Source organism: Coenobita brevimanus, chromosome 24 (genome assembly GCF_032717465.1).
Source record: "Coenobita brevimanus isolate Jiangsu-jjx chromosome 24, ASM3271746v2, whole genome shotgun sequence".
Taxonomy (NCBI): domain Eukaryota; kingdom Metazoa; phylum Arthropoda; class Malacostraca; order Decapoda; family Coenobitidae; genus Coenobita; species Coenobita brevimanus.
In genome coordinates, this window is record NC_136977.1 from 588844 (window position 1) to 610702 (window position 21859).

Here is a 21859-nt window from a genome sequence, read left to right on the forward strand (position 1 = left end):
ATGGTCTTCATAGTACCAGCTACTTTCCTTCCTTGTGTCACTCTACTTTCCACTTCTTTTCCACAGCAACCTTTCTTCCTTGTTGTACCCTTTCCAGCACTTCATCCTCCAAATTTCCATCCTTACTCACCACACTACCAAAGTACTTAAACGCACTCACAATTTCCGTTTCCTCATCATCCAACCTCACTGAACATTCAGAGACTTCATTTCTCTCGATGACCAAAACTTTACTCTTCCTGCATCCACATGTAGATTTCATTTCTTATACACTCCCCCAAACTCATTCACCGCGCCTTGCAGTTCCCTCCACACACATGCACACATAATACTACCTTTCAGCAAACATACAAACCTATTTATCTTTACCTATCTACAGTATACTATACATACACACACACACACACACTACATAGTATATGAAACTACAGTATACTCTATCATAATCACCAAAGCTATAACCACAGTTTATTATAAATCCTCCTAAAAGTTTGCTTAAACTACTTTGAAACCACAAGTTAAAAAACTTAATAAAAAACTCAATATAATGGGTTAACTAATGTACTCCACTTGGATGACATACAGGCAAACCCTGGTTTAACGATGCAATTGGTTAAGTAAAAACCCATCACTAGGCGGGTTATCGTCTCTTGGGGTAGATTTAACATGTACAGTACAGGGATGCATTTCTGAGCCTTGGGTTTCCCCCCCAGCCAAGTAGTAAAACCACCTCAACAAGTCCAAAAGTTTACAGACAACTATATGTGCTAACAGCTGTAAAAGAAGCTAACCTAAGTGTAAAACCAGCACCCATCTCGCTTGTACCCAGTCAAGGTCACTGAAGACTGCAATCTCCAACTCGTATTCAAATTAGTTAAAGAAGAAGCAGCAGCACTGCATACAATCCTACCATCAGACGCTCCCATGACAATTCAATAACCATCTGTTATGCATACGGTAATAATAATGTAAGAATGACGCAGAACCATCCAAGGTGCGAATTGTCATGATAGAGAATCGATGATGTTTTGACACAGATTTATCTTGATGGAATGTGATCAATGATGCGATCATGATAACCTTTTCAACGGACCCTCTTTATGTCGTTTTTGTTACTGTTCCTGTTGCTGAGCTCCTTTATTTTCTTCTCTCTAATTTTCCAACATTTATTTAGAAATTCCTTTGTATTTTCAAAGCGTTTTCCCTTGAACATCCTGAATGTGAGCACGATTTATCGACTGATGATGCGATCAAGAGAGCCTTTTCAATGGCCCCTCCTGATGTTGTTTCAGCTACTGTTCTAGTTGCTGAGCTCCTTGATTTTCTTATTTTCCAAAATTTATTTAGAAATTTCTTTGTACAGTATTTTCAAAGTTTTTTTCCTCAAACAGCCCCAATGTAAAGATATGTTTTATCGATGTCATAGTTTTCATCAATGCATGAAATATTTACTCTATAAGGTTTTCATAATTATTAATATTTATTCAAAACTATTATTATGTACTCCATGATAGGTTAGATGACAGTTCAATGGTCAAACATAAAATATTCTTGGTTGGGTTGCCTAGTTGTCCACACTGTTTTGTACCTAGTCTGATGGGTGAGAATCCGTAACCCAAATGACTGTGGTCACTCCACCTATGACTAAAACATTAAGTCTAAAAACAGTTTATAAATCGACCTAAACACAAAATTTACTTCTAAAATATCATCAAAAATAGTAAAAAAAAATTCAAAACCCACCACAAAACCAGGGGTAGACCTCTGATAGGCGGGATAGGATAGTATTTCTACTCCTGTCACTACTCCAGGGTATTGCATTTAAGGGTATCTTAAAACAGGGTTTGCCTGTACTTTCTAATTTAGTCTTGTTTTCAGCATACAGTTTTATTCAACTTGGGAGACACTTTCCCAAGCTGAATAAATTATCCTGAGGCAATAAAAATATAATGCTAAAAGAGGCCACCAACCTGAAGGGATTAAAAGTTATCCAAAGCTGACGTCAAGCATAAAATAGGCTAAACTTAAAAAATATATACATGAGTTTCTGTCTATATATCATCTATAGTAATCCTTTATTGCCCATTCAGGGGATTGGGGGCCTGGGACTAGATTAATAAGTTCTGATAGTTTAGATGTGTGACCAGTTGCACATCCATGAGTGGTCTATAATCTGCAATCCTCAATAACAATAATAATAATAATAACAACAACAACAATAATAATGATAGTAATAATAATAACAGTACTAATGATAATATAATAATAGTAATAATAATAATAAAATAATAATAATAATAATAACTATTCACACTTAATTCTCCTGGGCCACATCCAGTTGGAGCACCTTAACCCACTAAACTACCATGGTATGAATGCACAGGTTATATGGTTACCATCCAACATACTGCAGTCAATGCTTTTCTGGGTTACATTTGTGGACAGCTAGTTGGCCTCTGCTTCACTAAGCTTCTTAAGTGCTTTTTTGGTGGCTGATATTTTGGCGGTCCTGTTGTTCTTTCCATGACCAATCACCTCAAACATACCTTCAATCTGTGGGAGACACAGAGGATTATGTAGCATTAGCATCATCACTGGCATGATTGTCAAAAAATAATTATTATTCTCCTTGCCGTACTACTACTACAACTACTGTTCATAATCCATCCATCCACCATCCAGTCCTATGTTGTCCCATGAGGAATATAGGAACCCGGGGCTAGGCAAGTTGGTCCTGACATTTAAGACGAGAGTGATCAGCCTCACTCATCCCTGAGTGGTATTACAATAATAATAATAATAATAACAATAATAACTAATAATAATAACAGTACTAAAAATAATACAGTAATCCCTCTACTATCCGATGTAATAGAGCCAAAGGCATGTCCGGAAAGTGGGCCTCTGACTGCTGGACTGGTACTTATGACCCTAACCCAGCCTATCTTTGAAAGTCACCTAAATAACTCCCTACTGGACATGCATAGCACTTATTTAAACCTATTTAACACCCTATTCACACCAATAATGGACATAAAGCATGAAATAAATGAAAAGGAACCAAAGAATGAGGAATCAGAAGTGACTGTACCTCAGCCAGGGTACTTACAGCACTTCTGTGGCCACCTTCTTAAGGGTTTGGCAGTGGTGATAATGCTCTTGAAGCACATACAGTAATCTAGTGTTGTGCTGCACTTACAGTAATTCTTTGCACTATGAGTTATAATTGTTTAACACTGCACATTGTTAATTGCAACATGCCAGTTTCAACCGACAGTTTGCTCTCCACAGTTAATCCTTTGCACTCTAAATTCTAATTTCTTAACACTGCACAACACTGTATATTCCCGTGTGGTCTACTGGTGAGGTATTGCAGTTTATTCAAAAAAAAAAAAAAGCAGCAGCACGTGTGGCATCTGCTGTGATAAGCATCCACTCGCGATCGAAGTTAAGCAGTAACTGTTGATGACGGGGAAATAGTTGCCAGATCGCAATGGCCACATTAGCAAACTCCTCAATTTTCATAACCAAATTTAACTTTTCATTACCAAATTCGTAATGCTAGCATTTATTCTTCACTAATTATATAAACAAGTGGAAATACATGTAATCACTCTCCTTATAATTAACAGCATGTTGATTATTTTCACGCTATGTTGGCTGGCAGATTAATCAGACAGAGCAAACAATCCACCATCTCCATCCTGTGTATCCTCGTACATGTGAAAAACACGTGAAAACTCCATATGGTAATGCATTATTCTGATTCATTACCAAACGAATTTTTCATTGCCAAATTGGCCCACATTTAGTAATGAAAAATACCAAATGGCAACCCTGACAGGGAAAGGGGGAGGGGGGAGGAAGGAAAGGGTGAAGGGTCCGTGGTGTAACAGCTGGTCAGTGCCGCGTGGCAATTTCAAATTACGAGTTGGAAAAAATTAGGATTTTGGGGGGATTTTTTTCTTTTTTTGGCCATTTTTGGGTTCTGAAGGTCCAGGCCCACAATGTCCAGTAAGTGGGCATCCAGAGAGTATGGGGATTACTGTAATTAATAATAATAATAATAATAATAATCCATCCATCCATCCATCATCCAATCCTACATTGCCCCATGAGGGGCGTATGAGTCCAGGACTACGCAGTTGGTCCCGACATTTAAGATGAGAGTGACCAGCCTCACTCATCCCTGAGTGGCATTACATGAGCAATAATAATAATAATAATCTATCTATCTATTGCCAGACGTCATAATCCCGTAAGGGGTGGCCATTTGACTTTGAGTTATTTGTTTTACGGGGAGGGGCACTAACCCTCCACTAACCCACTTGCTCACACATAGGGAGCACGTATGGTTTGGTTATATGGTTACCTCCCAGCATTGTAAATGGTATATTGGCTTAAAGGAAACCATTTGGCTTGTCACTCAATGTAAAGCCACCTGTAAAGGAAAGAAAAGCAATAAGAAGTGACAGGAAAGATGGGAGAAATAGGAAGAGAGGAGGACAGGCACAAAAAAAGAATGATAAAGGCTAAGGAAGAAGTAAGCAGCACTATATCAAGTGAGTGGATGATGGTCACCACCAATAATAATAATAATAATAAATATTCACACTTGAAACGATTCCACCTTTACAATACAACTGTGAAATTATTCCTACACAATGCATCACCATGATTTAACATTTAACCATTTTTCCCCACCATAAACTTGAGGGCAGGATGGTGAGAAAATTATCTTATCTAGAGAACTGGGCCACACATTCATTCATATATCATCCAAATTCCCCAAATCCTGGGTTATGTATACAGCAGGCTATGAAAGGAATGTCACCACTCTCCAGGCAGTAACATGAAAAAATTATTAGTGAAGAAAAATTTTATATTGTACACAGACCTTAAAATAAACCATCCATCTGATAATGAAGAGGAGGGACACAGGATTAATATTGTATACACATCATCATCACCATCATAATCATCACTGTGGCCTTCACTCCCACATACCATATAAATCTGGTGAAGGGTAGCATCCGGGAACACAAAGAGGAAATACAAAAGCGAGAAATTTATCAATATTACGCTAAGCGAAATGGGGCACACAATCATTCACACTTCATTCAAGCCCCCTCGGATACATTTAAATGGGGTACGGCTGTCAATTAACTATCTCTTTGCAATTCTGTCCTTGTACAGTATGCCTCTCTCACTTGTTTAGTCTTTTTCCTTCCTCTTCCTTCTCTTCACAATGATGGTAACAGGAATCACAGGGCTTTAATGGTGTGTGAATGAATATCTTGTCCCTTTCACTGGGCATGCCTTTGATAGCTCCCCAGCTTTTGTTTATCCTTGCTTTCTGAACCCTACCTCACCTCATCCTAAATGGGAAAAAGGTCAGGACGATGATGATGATGATTACACACACTGCTTACTGCTGACAACCACTATTTCAATGGTGGTCATGTGAGGTAAGTAGAAGTATTTTTCATTCAATCATTCATCATCTAATCCACAGGAATATTATCAAGAGAGAGAGAGAGAGAGAGAGAGAGAGGAGAGAGAGAGAGAGAGACTTACTTTCACTTTACACTTGGCCACGTTATCCCCTTCTTCAGGTTCCACCTTTTCAATCTTGACTTTATCAGGTACTTTTTCATACAGCTGACGAACACAATTGATGGGAATAACTGTCATGGAGTCCTTGATTATATCTCCCATGAGAACCTGAATTACATCCCATGCTTTCTGCAAACAAAAATAAATACACTAAGAAAAAAATGAATGATACATGAGGTACAGTCAAAGTTTATTCTGACTAGTTTCACTGAATAAACTTTGACGCTACCTCATATATTCTTTGTCCCTCACTCACCAACCTGTCACAATGTCACATAATAAAAAATGAACTTCAACTCACACTATAAGAAGGAAGGAGTACCATAACAACAGCATAAACTGATTGTCTGTAATGACCTAAGTAGACAGGACTAAATTTCTTCTAATATTATACCGTTTCTGCCTCTCACTTTCTTCTGCTGGATATTACTCGTATTTCCGAGACATTATTAGTAGGCTTCCCTACTCATAAATGATTCTCTACGATGTGTCAGGTAGGAAAGTGATGGACATGATCCAAGCAGAAGGTGGACACAATAGACTAGTAAGTGAACTTTCATCCCTAGCTGCACCTCAGTTTTCAGTTAGAAACCCTGTAACAATATGAAATGCTTACATTGTCAGTCCTCACTTAAAGTCTAGGCTATGTGGCATGAAAATGATACCTATCTATCGATCTATCTATTGCCAGACACCTCAATCCCGTTCGGGGTGGCCACAAACAAATTGCCTCCACGTCGCCCACCCCGCCATTTCACTGCCCTGCTCCCAACTCACACCCCCCTCTCCCATATACCTCTCCACCCCATCCCTCCATCTCATCCTCCCCCCCTCCACCTCACTCACATACACTCTCTTCGTCAGTCTTTCACCCTCCATCCTCTCCACATGGCCAAACCACCTCAGTGTATTCCTCCTAACACTTCCTATCACATCCACATCCACACCACAACATTCCTTTATATCCTCATTTGTCAGCCTGTCTCTCCATGTGACTCCATAGGCTCCTCTTAAATAACTCATTTCCACTGCTCTCACTCTTGACTTGTGTCCCTCCAACAACATTCAAGCTTCACTTCCCTAAGTTAGAGTTGGTATCACAATACTGTCATGTAGTAACTTTTTCACCTCCATGCTCACTTCCCTGTTTCTTATCACTGCTTTCAAGGAACCAGCAACCTTTCTTCCCTGCTGTACCCTTTCAAGCACTTCACCCTCCAAACCTCCATCCTTACTCATCACACTACCCAAGTACTTAAACGTACTCACCTTTTCCAATTCCTCACCATCCAACCTCGCTGTACATTCACTGACTTCACCTCTCTCAAAGACCATCACTGTACTCTTCCCTACATTCACCTTTAGATTCCGTTTGTTACAAACTCTCCCAAACTCATCCACCAAGCCTTGCAGCTCCCCTTTGTCTTCACTCAACAACACAGTATCATCTGCAAACAACAGTACAGGGAGTTTCCAAACACTACCCTCTCTCACCAGGGCCACTCCAACATCCACTACCCTACCTTGTACCTCTTTTATTACCCCATCCATGTACAGATTGAACAACCATGGAGACATGACACATCCCTGTTTCAACCCAACCTTCAAAGAGAAAAATTCACTCAGTTCACCATCCACACACACTGCAGCCTTAGCACCATCATACATACTCTTCACAGCATTCAACAACTTCCCATTTACTCCATATGTTCTTAATACTTTCCACAATCCTTGTCTATCAACCCTGTCACATGCTTTCTCCAAATCCATGAAAGCCGCATACAATTTCTTACCCTTCTCTAGAAACTTTTCCACTAAAGATCTAAAAATGAATATCAGATCTACACAATCTCTTCCCTTCCTAAAGACTCCCTGTTCTTCTCCAACTAATTCCTCTGTTCTTTCTCTAACTCTGTCAATAAGTATCCTACCATACACTTTTCCTACTATACTAAGAAGACAAATGCCCCTATGATTACCACACACTTCTTTTTCCTCTTTGCCTTTGTACAAGGGAATAATTATACCTGACTTCCAATCCTCTGGGACTTTACCTTCCTCCCAGGACAATCTGCACATCTTCCACATCCATTCTACTAATATCTCTCCCTCATGCTTCAGCATTTCACCACACACCCTCTAAATACCAGTCAGTATAATATGAGTCCAACCACAGCAGAGCCCCCACCCCCTCGCTCATACCTCACACAGTTAGAAACCCTCCTCCCACCCCTCCAGGCCCCCCATTACCCACACCCCTCCACCTACACCCACATGTAAGACAAAATTAAATAAATTTATCATAAGAGCAAAAGTAATGCTATTTCAGATGGAGATGTTAGTATCTTACCCTAATGGACCTGCCACTGTCAAGGTACACTGCTCCAATGATGGCCTCCACCATGTCACCCAGAGCTTTGGGGACATCTACATCCTAAAAAAAAAAAAAAAAAAAAAGCAATAATAATAATAATACTGTAATAATAATAATGGTATGGTCATGTGGAGAGAATGGATAACAATAGAGTGGTGAAAAAAGTATATCTATGCAAATTTGAAGGAGGGAGGAGGCAAGGTAGGCAAAGGAGAAGGTGGAGAGATATGGTGGATGAATGTGTGAGGAAGAGAGGTTTGGAAATCGGTAAGGCTAGGGAACTGACAGGAGATCGAGCTGGCTGGATGAATGTTGTGAGGAGAAGTGCATGATCAGGGATTTTGGCACCCCTTCTTAACATGGCAGCGTCTGGATTGACTCTATCGGATACATTTTTGTGAAGCTACAGAACGTGGTAAATGTTTTTGGTGTATCCAATAGAGCCAGGATTCCAGGGTTTTGAATGATGAGTGAATGGAAGCATAGCCAATTGGACTGGGCAAGTTTTGGCTGTCTGGACATTGCAACTCCTCACCCTGCCCTAGGGTAGGAAAGGAGGTTGGATGATGACGATGACGATGATGATAAATAATTACTCTTTTCACTTTAACTTTTGCTACAATTACAATCCCTCCATCTTGAATGCGGAGTTGTAACAAGAGATTAACACAATGAAATATGATGCTAGTCAGAAAGAAGTGCTGTAGAGGGGATGATTTGCCATTCCAGTCTTTTTCAATTAATGACTTATGTGAAAGAAGCTGCAAAAGAACAAAAACCTGGGCCCAGTTAAGGTGAACAAACTACATTTACTATACCTTTCTCTCATACAGGCATTTATCATCACAATCTTCATCCTGATCTTTTTCTTCTACCTAAACACAAGGAAAGAAAAAGTATGAAGGAGAGAGAATTGCCAACTCTGTGTCTAGTGAACTCGGTTCACAAAATCATTCTCACTTTCTGTACTAGATTACAAAACATCCATCAGACTGCTGCTTTTCTAGCGGGGCAGGATGTCAAGATGATAATGGAACAAGGATTTTGAAAGCATACGTGACTGTATGGATAACTTTACTAACCATGATGTCTGATATACAAAGTACAGTGATCCCTTGGTTATCCCACACTGGTTATAGTGATTTTCATTACCACTGCAAGATGAAAATCTGCATGCCTGTTGTTAGCGCAAAATTTGGCTAAAAAAAAACATTGTTATAGTGCACCTGAGATGGTCTCTGCCAACATTGATGGTGCAGTTTCTGTGGTTTCTGATGGCTCTGAGGGATTCAAACATGAGGTCCTACTTGAGGAGTTATTCCTAGGTGTTTGGAGACCAGTAACTCTCCACCCACTAGCATCAGAACCCCTTACCTCACGCCAATCTTGGGCCTCTCTGTGGTACATCTTCCTTCCTTATTGTCTCCTTTTCTTTTAACTTTCTATTAACCTAACCTAGCCTATGTGTTTCTGATACTGTACTTACCATAACAGTACGTATATACTGAGTGAGTATAAATTAGCCCATGTGTGTTTCTGACACTTACCATAACAGTGTGTATGTACTAAAGATAAATTGTTGTAAAAGGGAAAATTTGAGTTTATGACAAGGGTGCCTGGTACCAACCAGGATAAATCCAATAGGTTCTGTGCCTTCGTTATCACACAATTTTGTTATAACGCACTAAGTGCAGTACCAATTATGCGCGATAACGAAGTTACGCCTGTAGTTATTTCACTGTGCTTATCATCATCATCATCATTATCCAGACCTCCTTTCCATCCTAAAGCAGGGTGAGGAGTAGCAATGTCCAGACAACCCAAGTTTGCCCAATCCAATGGGCCACATTTCCATTTACTCATCATTCAAGCCCCCGGAATCCTGGTCCTACCTGATATGCAAAAAACTTTCACCACATTCTGTAGCTTCGCATAAACGTGTCCAATAGTCAATCCGGACATTGTCACATTATAAATGGGTGCCAAATCCCTGATTACGCACTTCTTCCCACAACATTCATCCAACCAGCTCAATCTCTTGTCGGTTCCCAAGCCTCACCGACTTCGTACCTCTCTTCCTCACACACTCATCCACCATATCCCTCCATCTTCTTCGTGGCTTACCTCGCCTCCTCCCTCCTTGAAATTCGCTCAGATATACCCTTTTCACTACTCTATTGTTATCCATTCTCTCCACATGACCATACCATCTCAGTACACTCTCTTCGATTCTGGTGTCACAGATTCCTCACTCCACATCTTTTATGAAACACATTATTTCCTATCCTATCCACTCTCTGTACTCCACATACATTCCTCAGCAGTCCCATCTTCACTGCTCTCACTCCTGACTTTTCATTTTCATGCCACACCATAGTCTCATATCCATATGTTAAAGTTGGTACTAATACTCACTCATGTAAGCCTTGTGAAGCTGCAACACTCAAGCCTCTGTTTCCTTTCAAGGCCTTAATAGCTTCAGCTGCTTTCCTTCCTTGTACTACTCTACTTTCCACTTCTTTTGCACAATTTCCTCTCTTTTCTATCACTGTACCCAGGTATTTGAACTCTCTCACCAATTCCAGTCTCTCTCCAATCACTGTAACATCACACTGGGAGCCACCTTCTTTCTCAATAACCATCACTTTACTCTCCTATCTAAAATCACTTAATCATGGCAAATGTTTTGGAGAGCCCTAGAGGGCCCAATACCTGCCCAGTGCCCCAGCCAAATGGGCAGATACACATGGCCATGTGAAATGTGAGAGGTATGAATGAGGAGAGCAAGAGGGTGGAAGTGGTGAACGTGTTCAAGAGTTCAAGATATGCCGTGATGGCATTGTGTGAAACAAAGACAATAGTGTGTGAAGAGGAGGAGTGGGAGTGTGTGAAATGTGTAAGATCGGGCATGAAGGGGCAAGGAAGATGCAAGGAAGTAGTTGCTTTATTGATGAATGAGGTGAGGCAGAATGGAATGAGAGATTACAAATGTGTCAGCTCGAGATATATGTATGTCAAGTTCAAGTTTGAGAAGGTAAAAGTGGCAGTGACTGTAGCGTATCCACAGGAGTGAGAGAAAGACAGGTTTTGGGATAAGCTGGATGAAACAATGGGAGAATGCCCAGGAGCTATAGAGTTTTTGTCATCATCATCATCTAAGCCTGTGCTGCTCCATGAGGAGCTTAGAAGTCTGGGGCTAGGTAAGTTTGACCTGACATTGAAGATAAGAGTGACCAGCCTCGTTCATCCCTGAGTGACATTACGTGAGCAATAAACCCCAACAACCCCTTGGATACAAACCTGTACGGGCTCAATTCGACTGGAGCGCCTTAATTACCCACTAAACCACCAGGTGCCGTAATTATATGGCTACCACCCTGTGCAGTAAATGGTTTCCTGGTGTGCAGGAAACCATATGGCTTGTCACTCAGTGCAGCGTAACCTATAGGCAGAAGGGAGAATGAATGAAGGAAAAAAAAAACAGAAGAGGGATTACAGGGTCACCCACGGTAATAAGCAAGAGGAAAGAATGAAGATAAGAAAAACAGAAGAGGACAGACAGAAAGAAGGAAGGAAGAGAGGAAAGGGCAGTCACCCAAGAGCAGCAATACATCAAGTGAGGAGCTATAAAGTGATTGCAATGAATGAAATTAATGGAATAGTAAGCACTGGTCCTGAGGATGACATAATGGGTTGTAATGGAGTACCAGAAGAAAATGATGATAAGAAGCAACTGAAGGATATGTGTTTGGAAAGGAGGTTGTGCATCTGTAACTCCTACTTCATACACAAAGATGCACATAAATATACATGGTATAGAGGGAACGGGGATCGTGTTGAAAGGAGCCTGACTGATTACGTGCTTGTAGAGAGGTCAATGCTGGGAATGGTTGCTGATATGAGGGCAGTGAGAGGACGATGTGGAGGTCTGTCAGATCATATGATCGTGGTGTGCAAGATCAAGCTGAGAGGAGTGAGTTGGACCAGGAGAGAAATGAGGAGTCAGGGAGAAAGACTGAAGTAAAGAAGCTGAGGATCAAAGAAACGGCAGATGAATACAGGACCAAAGTAGGGGAGGAATTGAAATCAGTGAACTGGAATGAAATGAAGGGACTGCTTAGTTAGGAATGCTGATGCAGTGAGTGGTGTATTGGGTACAGGAAACCATTTGTCTTGTCACTCAATGTACAGACCATAAAGCAACCCTACATTAAGTGAGTGGATAATGGGTGCTCCCACCTACCACATGCTTTTCCTCACACGTCCAAAATGGCCACTCACACAACCATTCTTCTGTACACTATATGAACAATCTTTACTTCATCATTTTAATGTTCTTGATGCAAATTATGTCAATATCAGAATGATGTAAATAACATGCAACAGAATGTTAAGGTGTAATATGCCAACAATAAATTGCCAAGGAAGTGGTACTACACAGACTCCTATACTAAACACAATATGATGCAATATAGCTGTTGTTACTGTTGCTTGATACCAGACCATCTGGCTAGGCAGACCCATTGACCACAGGCAAGCAACTGCCCCTATGGAGCCATCCCACACATAAACACAGTACATTCACTGTGTAGGGATCCAGTGCCCCTTGTGGTAGACAGTGCCACACCTGAGCAAGACACCACGGTGCACAGTGCCACCACATGTAGTCTCCTCATAAGTGCATCTCTATAGTAAAAAGTACCTGCCATTCCACTTCATCTTCTTCGGTGTTGACATCATCTTCAAAGCCGCTATCCAAGCTGTCCAGGAACTTGTCAATGGTGGCCTGCAGTTTTGGTGCCATGTGAAGCAAATGTTGGTGTAGCTCTGCTTTCACACACACCTTGGCTAAGGTCTCATTGTTTACATAATGTGATCTGCAAAAGAAAGGAACCGTTATACTGTACTCTGTCTATTCTAGAAAGTTCTTACTGACTGCAAAACAAGACCTACAGAAGAAAGGAAATATTATTTTCTATTTTCACCATTTCAGATGCATGTACATGATTCACCTTAGATCTGAGACCTGTCCTGGCGTGTACTGCGCATGTCGTGAGAATACCAGACCTGTCACAAGGTAGTCCAGTACTGCATCCCCCAGGAACTCCAAGCGTTGATAGCAGTCTGTCACCTGCAAGTACCACCACCACCATCATTAGCATCGGCATTATCATCATTATTATTACTCTCAAAATTATTTTTTATAACTATTAACAGCATCACCATTACCTCTACCCAGCATTTTTATCATTATCACCATCATCATAAACATCCTGACAGCCATCACTAGTAACACCACTGTCACCACCACCATCATTTTTTAACATTACTATCACCATCACTGGCATCATAACTGTCAACATTCTTACCATCATCAGAATCATCAAAAACATTTCATCTTTGTTACCTCCATTACTGTCATCATCATTACAATATCAAGGCATTATTAACTAGATTACAAAATATTCAAGCTGAGATTCACACATACATAAACTTCCTCCTACATACTGTTGATTTCTTTTTCTTTTTTTCAAGCACAGCAAGTATCACTTACATTTCTTCCTACATTCTAATGATTCTCTCTCTCTCTCTCATTCTCTCTTTTAAGGTCAGCGTGTATCACTTACATTTCTTCTTACTGCTTTTTTTTCTTTTTACTATTATTTTATTATTTTTTAAATGCACAACAAGTATCATCTGGGTTGAGGGAGAATGAATATTTCCCATGTTCAGGTACTCTCATATTCCTTATGTATTGTAAAGACAACTACAAGGGAGACGGTGGTGATGACCAGAAATCCCTAGGACCACCAATCAACTACAGAAACAAGGCTACAACCCTCACTACAAGGCTATTCAGAATACAGTCAAAGCTTGATTATCTAGGTTCAAATTATCCAGGCTTCGGTACATCTGGGCCATGTCCTAATGATTCAGTGGTACAGTAATGCATAAAATTATCCGTACGACAGCTCCAGTTTAAACAGCAAGCATCCGGTTGCTGGCAAGCGAGCCACAGGTAAACAAGCGTGAGTCTACATCCCCACCCACGCATCACGACGGTGGTAGGGTGAAGTTTGGTGAGGTGACTGTTATGGAAAGGAAGCCAACACCAGAGATGCTCGTTTGCTCATTTGCTAAACATACACTTTACTTTAAGCAGTAGAAGCACCCAACCAAATCAGCTCTACTTCTTCCTAGTTGTGTGTTACATTTTTCAGATTATTTCTGGGTGGTAAATACACATCTTTTGTTAAATCTGTTTCCGAGTTGGTTTTAGCTGTTCCACTGTGACAACTCGTTTGATTTGTCAGTGTATTGGTGGAAGGGACTGTCGTAGCCTAAGTGTTCACCTAAACCTAACCTGACCTTGCTTAACTACCTAACAATTTAACCTAGCATAACCTAACCTGGGCTCCAGTTGGGAAATTTGGAAACAATCATAGGTATGGCTTGAGGAACATCACGATAATAACAGGGGGGAAATCTTTCAGAAAGAAAAGACAATTCACTACCCTCAAAAGTCAGAAAAATACAAAAAACAAACAAGAAGAAAATGAACTGAATTGGTAAGGTCTTTAGGCTGTATGCTTAGATGAAAATTTATGAGTTTCACAATTTTGGGGGACGAAAAACAAAAATGTTAGCTACTCAGAACAAAATTACCCTTTCATCCGACATGTTCTCATAAGTTAGCATTCAGTTCTACATTATTCATTCCAATTTTGTGCTTCCCAACACATTTCAGACCAACTGAGCGTAGCGTTACTCCTGCTACTTAAAGTTAAGCATACATTCACTAATCAATCATTTCTTTGTTCTTGTGTGTGCATGCAAAAGAGAGAGTACAGTAACGATATGAACAATAATGTATTCCATTAACCCCTTCATGGCAGCTGGCCTTGAACAATGCTTTACCGTACCGGAGTTAGTGACGTTGAGTTAGAGTGAGCTATAAAAAACTGTGAACAATCATGGGAAGGGAACGAAGGTCACTGGTATGTGTACACAGCCCTACTCTACCATCCCAAGCAATCAGGCAGTCACTTCATCTCAAACATTTTCGTCCGTATGTTTGCATGTTAACGTAACGTGCGCCTTAATTTTTTTAATTCTTCCACGAATCACAGCAAATCACGGCATGGGTAAAATAATAATAACATAAAAAAATGCCAGGTGTGCCAGATGAGACTTTTCACATCTATAAGAAAAGAAACTGATTTTAGAACTTTGAAAAAATGGTCCTGAGGCCTGCCACATGAGCATGCAAATTTCTGAACCCACGACCATTTAGGGGAGCAAACATACCCTTTATTTTAAGCAGAAGAAGTACCTTACCAAATCAGTTCTTCCTGATAGTCTGTTATATTTTTCTGATTATTTCAGAGTTGGTAAATAAACGTTTCTTGTTAAATCTCTTTCCCCGCTGTTTTTAGCTGTTCTGCCGTGACAACTCTTTGTTTGATTCATCAGCATAATGGCGGAAGGGACTGTCCTAACCTAAGTGTTTAACTAAACCTGACTTAATTTAGCTTAACTATATAATAATTTAACAACCTATCCCAACTGAACCTAGCCTCCAGCTGGGAAATTAGGTAACATAATCCACTTTTGAGTACATTCAGTTTCTTCATTGCAATGGAAACAATCAATCATAGTTACAGCTTCAGGAATGTGACATATTAACAGGGGGGGAATTTTTCAGCAGGAAACAGTAATGTACCATACTAAAAATAGTCAGAAAAATACAGAAACAAGCTGGAGGAATATGAATTAGTAAGGTCTTTCTGCTGCTTAAAGTGTACATTTACCGGTAAATATATCAATCTAACAGTAATTGTGTTTTGATTCCACAGGGTAAACAGTGACTTCAGACTACTCGGGCACCCCTCCACACCACATAGTATGGATAATCGGGCTATCTCTGTATCTGTTTATCTAACTGTACTCAGACATTTAATCCTAGAGGGAACGGTTATGAACGACTCACCTCCACTTTGCCCTCCCCTATGCTATCAGGCAACTCTTTTTCATATACCTCTCCACCCTATCCTTCCACATCATCCTTGGTCTCCCACTCCCACTCTCTCCCTACACCTCATTCATATACACCTAGTCAATCTCTCATTCTCCATTCACTTCACATGGCAAAACCATCTCAGGGTACTACTCCTAATGCACCACTGGATAATGAAAATACTGTCTTACATTTTGTTTGTAGGAACTGTGGGTGACAGCTTGAACGATGAAACTCTTGTCCCTGAATCTGTACCCGATCTTCATTTCCATTCTGTCCAGACAATGTTTCATATATAGTTTCTTGACTTCTCCTGGCGCCCATGCTTCTTGGTTCACTAGGGCAGATGGTACTTGGAATGTTGTTTTTAGAAGTGATTCACCCTGGAAATTATGAATATTCTCTGTCTTGAAAGCTGGGAATTATTAAAATGACAAAATTATACTAACATGTGGAAAAGCTGCTTCTTTGTAAGATACCTGGTATGTATTGAGATATTAATGTATCTCCTCAACAAAGTACTTTCTATATGTGGGCATAATTTTCCATAATAATATTTCTTGCACAGTTTCTTGATCTCTTCCTGCACACATGCCTTTAGGCTCACCAGGGATGAAGGAACTTGGAATGTCAACATAAGAACAACTCACTCTGAAATTCTACTTAATTATAACCAAATGCACTTATGGTTCACCTTCAGCTGAAAAGGCAAATAAAAGTAGGAGAATAATCATTAGAATGTCCAGTGAAATCAGGCTCAAATCAATCCACTCATCCTTCAAGCATTCAAAATTCCCATCTCCATTTCAAATAAAAAACCATCAACTAAAACACACACACACACACAAGCAGACTTTCAAGACACCACCACCCTAGGTATGCAGGGAGGTGACTGTGCCTCACATCCACACTAGCACAAACACTTCTGGTAACACTGATATAATTGTATGGCTCTGTTGTCCAGTTATACAAACATCCCAAAACTCTCTCCCCATCCCCTGAAAGGAGGAGGGTAGGCTGCAAGAGGGGCATATCAGCCTGCAGTCCACCGGGTCCACATTTCAGATGAACTGGGGACCAAAATAAACAACAAGCAAGAGTGTGGAGAGGGTGGAGGAATGGAGTCTTAGACCATCACTTAGTGATGGCCAAGGTAAAGCTGCAAAGAAAATGGATGAGGAGACGAAGGGGAAGACAGGAGGAAACAGCTCCTGTGAGAAGAGTGGAGAATTTGCAAGATAGTGAGAGAATGGCAGAGTATAACAGCATAGTGGAAGAAAGATTGGGAAGGTATGAGTTAGAGCAGATGGAAGGGGTGGAAGACGTATGTAAGATATTCACGGAAGAGATAGGCGCAGCGTGTGAGGTGGTTTGTGGAGTGAGGAGGAGATGCAAGGCTGTGCAAGGGACAGCATGGTGGAATGATGAGGTGAAACGAGCTGTGGAACAAAAGAAGAAGGCATATAGTGAACGGTTAGTGAGGAGAGGTAGGGGAGAAGATGAGAGAGAGAAGAGAGAGGTATATGTGAGCAGGAGAAGGGAGGTGAAGAGACTGGTGAAGGAGAGTAAGAAGAAAGTGGATGAAGAGTTTGGGAGGATTCTGAGTGTGCAATGGAGGGAGAGTAAGAAATTGTCTTGGAAGGAGGTAAAGAAAGTAAGGCAGTGTGAAAGGGGAAATAGTAGGGGAGTGAAAGATAGGAATAATAGATTGTTGGTGGAGAAGAGAGGGAAATTGAGGAGATGGAAGGAGCACTTTGAGGATTTGTTGAATGTAGAGAGTGAGAGCAGTGCGAGTATAAGTGGTTGGGGAACGGCTGGGAGAAGAAGAGATGAGAGGGGGGAGGAAGAGATCAGTAGGGCAGAAGTAGTGGAAGCAATGAAGATCAAGTTGGGAAAGGCCCCAGGAATTGATGGAGTGTGTGGTGAAATGCTGAGGTATGGGGGTGAGATTGTTGTGGAGTGGATATGGAAATTGTGTAGCTTGGCTTGGGAAGAGGGAAGGGTTCCAGAGGACTGGAAATCAGGTATAATTGTTCCTTTATACAAAGGAAAGGGGGAGACAGAAGTATGTGGTAACCATAGGGGTATTTGCCTTCTTAGTGTGACTGGTAAAATATATGGTAGAATACTCATTGACAGGGTTAGGCATATGACAGAGGAGCTAGTTGGAGAAGAACAAGGGGGATTTAGGAAGGGAAAAGAGTGTGTAGATCAGATATTTGTTCTAAGATGTTTAGTGGAGAAGTATCTAGAGAAGGGAAAGTGTATGCTGCCTTTATGGACTTGGAGAAAGCTTATGACAGAATACTGTAGATAGGCAAGGTATGTGGAAGGTATTAAGAATATATGGAGTGGAGGGGAAATTCTTGAGTGCTGTGAAGAGTATGTACGAAGGAGCTAGGTCTACGGTGCAAGTGGATGGTGAGCTGAGTGAGTTCTTTGATCTCAATGTGGGACTGAAACAGGGTTGTGTGATGTCTCCATGGCTGTTTAATATATACATGGATGGGGTTGTAAAGGAAGTGCAAGGTAGGGCAGTGGATGTGGGGGTGGCTCTGATGAATGAGGGTGAGATTTGGAAGATTCTGGTGTTGCTGTTTGCTGATCATACAGTATTGAGTGAAGACGAATGGGAGTTGCAAGGTTTGGTGAATGAATCTGGGACAGTGTGTAGGAGGAGGAAGCTGAAAGTTAATGTAAACAAAAGTAAAGTTATGGTGTCTGTGAGGAATGAAGTCGCAGAATGTACAGTAAGGTTGGATGGTGAGGATATGGAGAATGTGAGTGCGTTCAAGTACTTGGGTAGTGTGATGAGTAAGGATGGAACTTTGGGGGATGAAGTGCATGAAAGGGTACAGCAGGGAAGGTTGTTGGTTCACTGAAAGCAGTGATGAGGAATAGGGAGGTGAGTATGGAAGTTAAGAAGTCACTGCATGACAGTATTGTGATCCCTACCCTTACGTATGGAAGCAAGGCATGGACCCTGCAAGAGGGGAACAAGTCAAGAGTGAGAGAAGTAGAAATGAGTTACTTGAGAGGAGCATGTGGAGTGACATGCAGGGATATGTTGACAAATGAAGAAGTGAAGGAACGTTGTGGGGTGGATGTGGATGTGGTTGAGAAGATTAGGTGATATACACTGAGGTGGTTCGGACATGTGGAGAGAATGGAGAATGAAAGACTGACTAAGAGGGTGTATGTAGGTGAGGTGGAGGGAGGGAGAGGGAGGGGTAGACCGAGGATGAGATGGAGGGATGGAGTTGAGAGGTATATGAGGGAGGGGGGGTAAGTTGGGGGGAGGGTAGTCAAATGGTGGGTGACAGAGCAACTTGGAGGCGTTTTGTCTGCGGCCACCCTTTACGGGATTAGGGCGTAGGGCTATAGAGAGATAGATAAAATCAAAATTCATCTCCACCATCCATTCAAAAAAGAGAAGAAACTTACATTTGACACACCAACACCCAAGTTATGAAGGAAGGTGACAGCTGCCTTACAGCCACATGCCAGCAGGTATGCGCCAATCAGAGCCTCCACGACATCCGCCACGCTCTTGTCTGCCAACTCGTGGTGTGTCCAGGGGTTGTAGCAGGATCCACCCAGTTGCTTCCCTTTATCGTCAACTTTAATCTTCTCTGTCACCTCCTGTGGCCGAGTGTGTTAAGTCCTAATTATGTCACCTCTTTTGACTTTTTTTTTTTTTGTTTATTAGTTTGTTTGTTTTTTGTTAACCCCTTCAATCTGATGATGATTTTCAATGTTACACTCTTCAAACCAATAATCTAAAAAAATAAAAAAACTTTGTTCTTCTTGCTTTCAGATGTTATGGTCACCCCTCACCTCTCTCTCTCTCACCAGATGTCCCTACACTGAGTGACAAGCCAACTGGTTTCCTATACCCCAGGAAATCATTTACTACATCTGGTTGTTAACATAGTCCAAACAACACCTGGTGGTCTAATGGGTTCTGGCACTGCAACCAAATGAAGCCTATATGGTTTCCATCAGAGGGATGGCTGGGGTTTATTGCTCACATAATGCACTCAGGGGCACCTTAAATGTCAAGATTTGAGTAGTCTAGTCTCGAGCCTCTACACTCATGATGGGGTAAATTAGGATTGGCTGATGGATGAATGGATATTTTTGCTGCTTGGAGATTTTACTCAGCTTAGGAAGTGGTAGGCAGTGGCAAGCATCATCCACTAACCTGATGTAGTGCTGCTTACTTCCTCCTTCCCCAGTCTCATTCCATCTCCATGTTTGCCCTCCTACCTTCCTATTTTTCCCTTTCTGTCAGGTCACTTTAAATTCATTGAATTACTGATACCGGTACTCTTCTTTCAATTTCAGGTGGCTCTACAATGAGTGGCATGCCTAATGGTTTCCAGTAACCCAGGAACCCATTTACAGCAATGAGTGGCAACCATATAACCAAACTACAGGGCAATGTGGAGCCTGTTATGGTGTCCATTACACGGGCAAAGAGACTTAACCCGTTCCGTGCCGGAGCCTTTGTCAGGTTTTTGGTCCCCAGTGCCAAGGGTTTGAGAGGTTGTGTGACCCTTAGTGCTGGCCATTTTCAACATTTTTTTTTTTCCTCATGAATAGGCCTAGTCATAGTAAAAGTGCTCACTTTGTCTGTTTTCCAACCAAAAATAGGTGTTTTGATCCAGCATGCCCAGATTTGCACCAGATAGCTACTTTCAGATACTGCCAGCAGCTGATGTGGATAGACTGTCAAATTTGGTGTGGAGTGGGTGGATTCATGTAGTACCTATAGTATGCAAACGCAACCTGGTTTACGTAACGCGGCCACAGTTGAAACAAGAAGCAGTGCCAAGGCACAGCAAACTTGTCCCCTGCAGTCATTTTAGTGCTGATGTATAAACACAACAGGGTATCTGGTCAAAGATGCCACATATCAAATTTGGAGTAAATCGGGCGAAAATTGATGATTTCATACCCATCTGAAATTTTAGGCCCGACCCACCTGACACTGACCCCCCTACCGTTACCTAGGGAGTGACCCCCCTGATGTAATGAGGCATGTTATAGGATGCAGATTTGAAAGATGCACCTTTAAGTTTTGGTTTCATGTTGATATGATAAATCTGAAAGTTTTTTTTTTTTTTTTTTTTGAGCCTAAAGCCTGGGCCTAAGCACAGTTAGGCCCCAAATTTAATCAGGTGATCAGAAGGTCATAGCCCACCATCCCTGTAATTTTAGTCAAAAACGCACCAGTGGTTTTCGTGTAAAGTTATTAACAGACAGACAGACTGACAGACAGACAAACTGAGAGAAAACATACCAATCCCCGAGCCCCTCCGGGGCAGGGATGAGTAACTATGATGGTGGGAAGTTGAGGTCCCATGCTAAGTTTACGTATTTTCAAATTCATTTTTTTTTTATATATATATTATATTGGTTAAAGGCACTATTAACACTCGAATAGGGCACAATAAACACTCATGCAGCACACAGTCACATTAGTTATGGTAAATCAAATGTTTCTTATGGTACTTTCCATGCATTACTTGATTTTATGATTTTGTAATGGTAGGTGGGGACACCTACCATCCACTCACTCGATGTAGTGCTGCTCTCAGGTCTCTGTCCTTTCCACTCATCCCTCCTATCCTTCCTTCCTCTTCTGTCTTTCTTTACTTCATTCTTTCCTCGTCCTTCTGCTTATGGATGACTTTACCCTCCCTCTACTGTCTTTCTTTCCTTCATTCTTTCCTGTTCCTTCTGCCCACGGGTGACTCCACACTGAGTGACAAGCCAAAAGGTTTCCTGTACACCAGGAAACCGTTTACTATGCTGGGTGGTAACCATATAACCAAATTATGGCGCCT

General features: G+C 41.2%; 1 protein-coding gene across 1 annotated transcript in view; it reads right to left on the bottom strand.

Moving 5' to 3' along the window:
- Positions 1 to 2445: 2445 nt before the first annotated feature.
- The window catches only part of Dcr-2 (Endoribonuclease Dcr-2), a 37605-nt gene continuing 18191 nt past the window's right edge, over positions 2446 to 21859 (bottom strand). The window contains exons 5-11 of the mRNA XM_080267675.1: positions 19452 to 19649; positions 16199 to 16390; positions 13003 to 13121; positions 12693 to 12867; positions 7967 to 8050; positions 5578 to 5745; positions 2446 to 2553 (exon numbers count right to left, since the gene is read on the bottom strand). Of these exons, the coding sequence (XP_080123801.1) occupies positions 2446 to 2553; positions 5578 to 5745; positions 7967 to 8050; positions 12693 to 12867; positions 13003 to 13121; positions 16199 to 16390; positions 19452 to 19649 (1044 nt within the window). The remainder of the gene's footprint in view (positions 2554 to 5577; positions 5746 to 7966; positions 8051 to 12692; positions 12868 to 13002; positions 13122 to 16198; positions 16391 to 19451; positions 19650 to 21859) is intronic.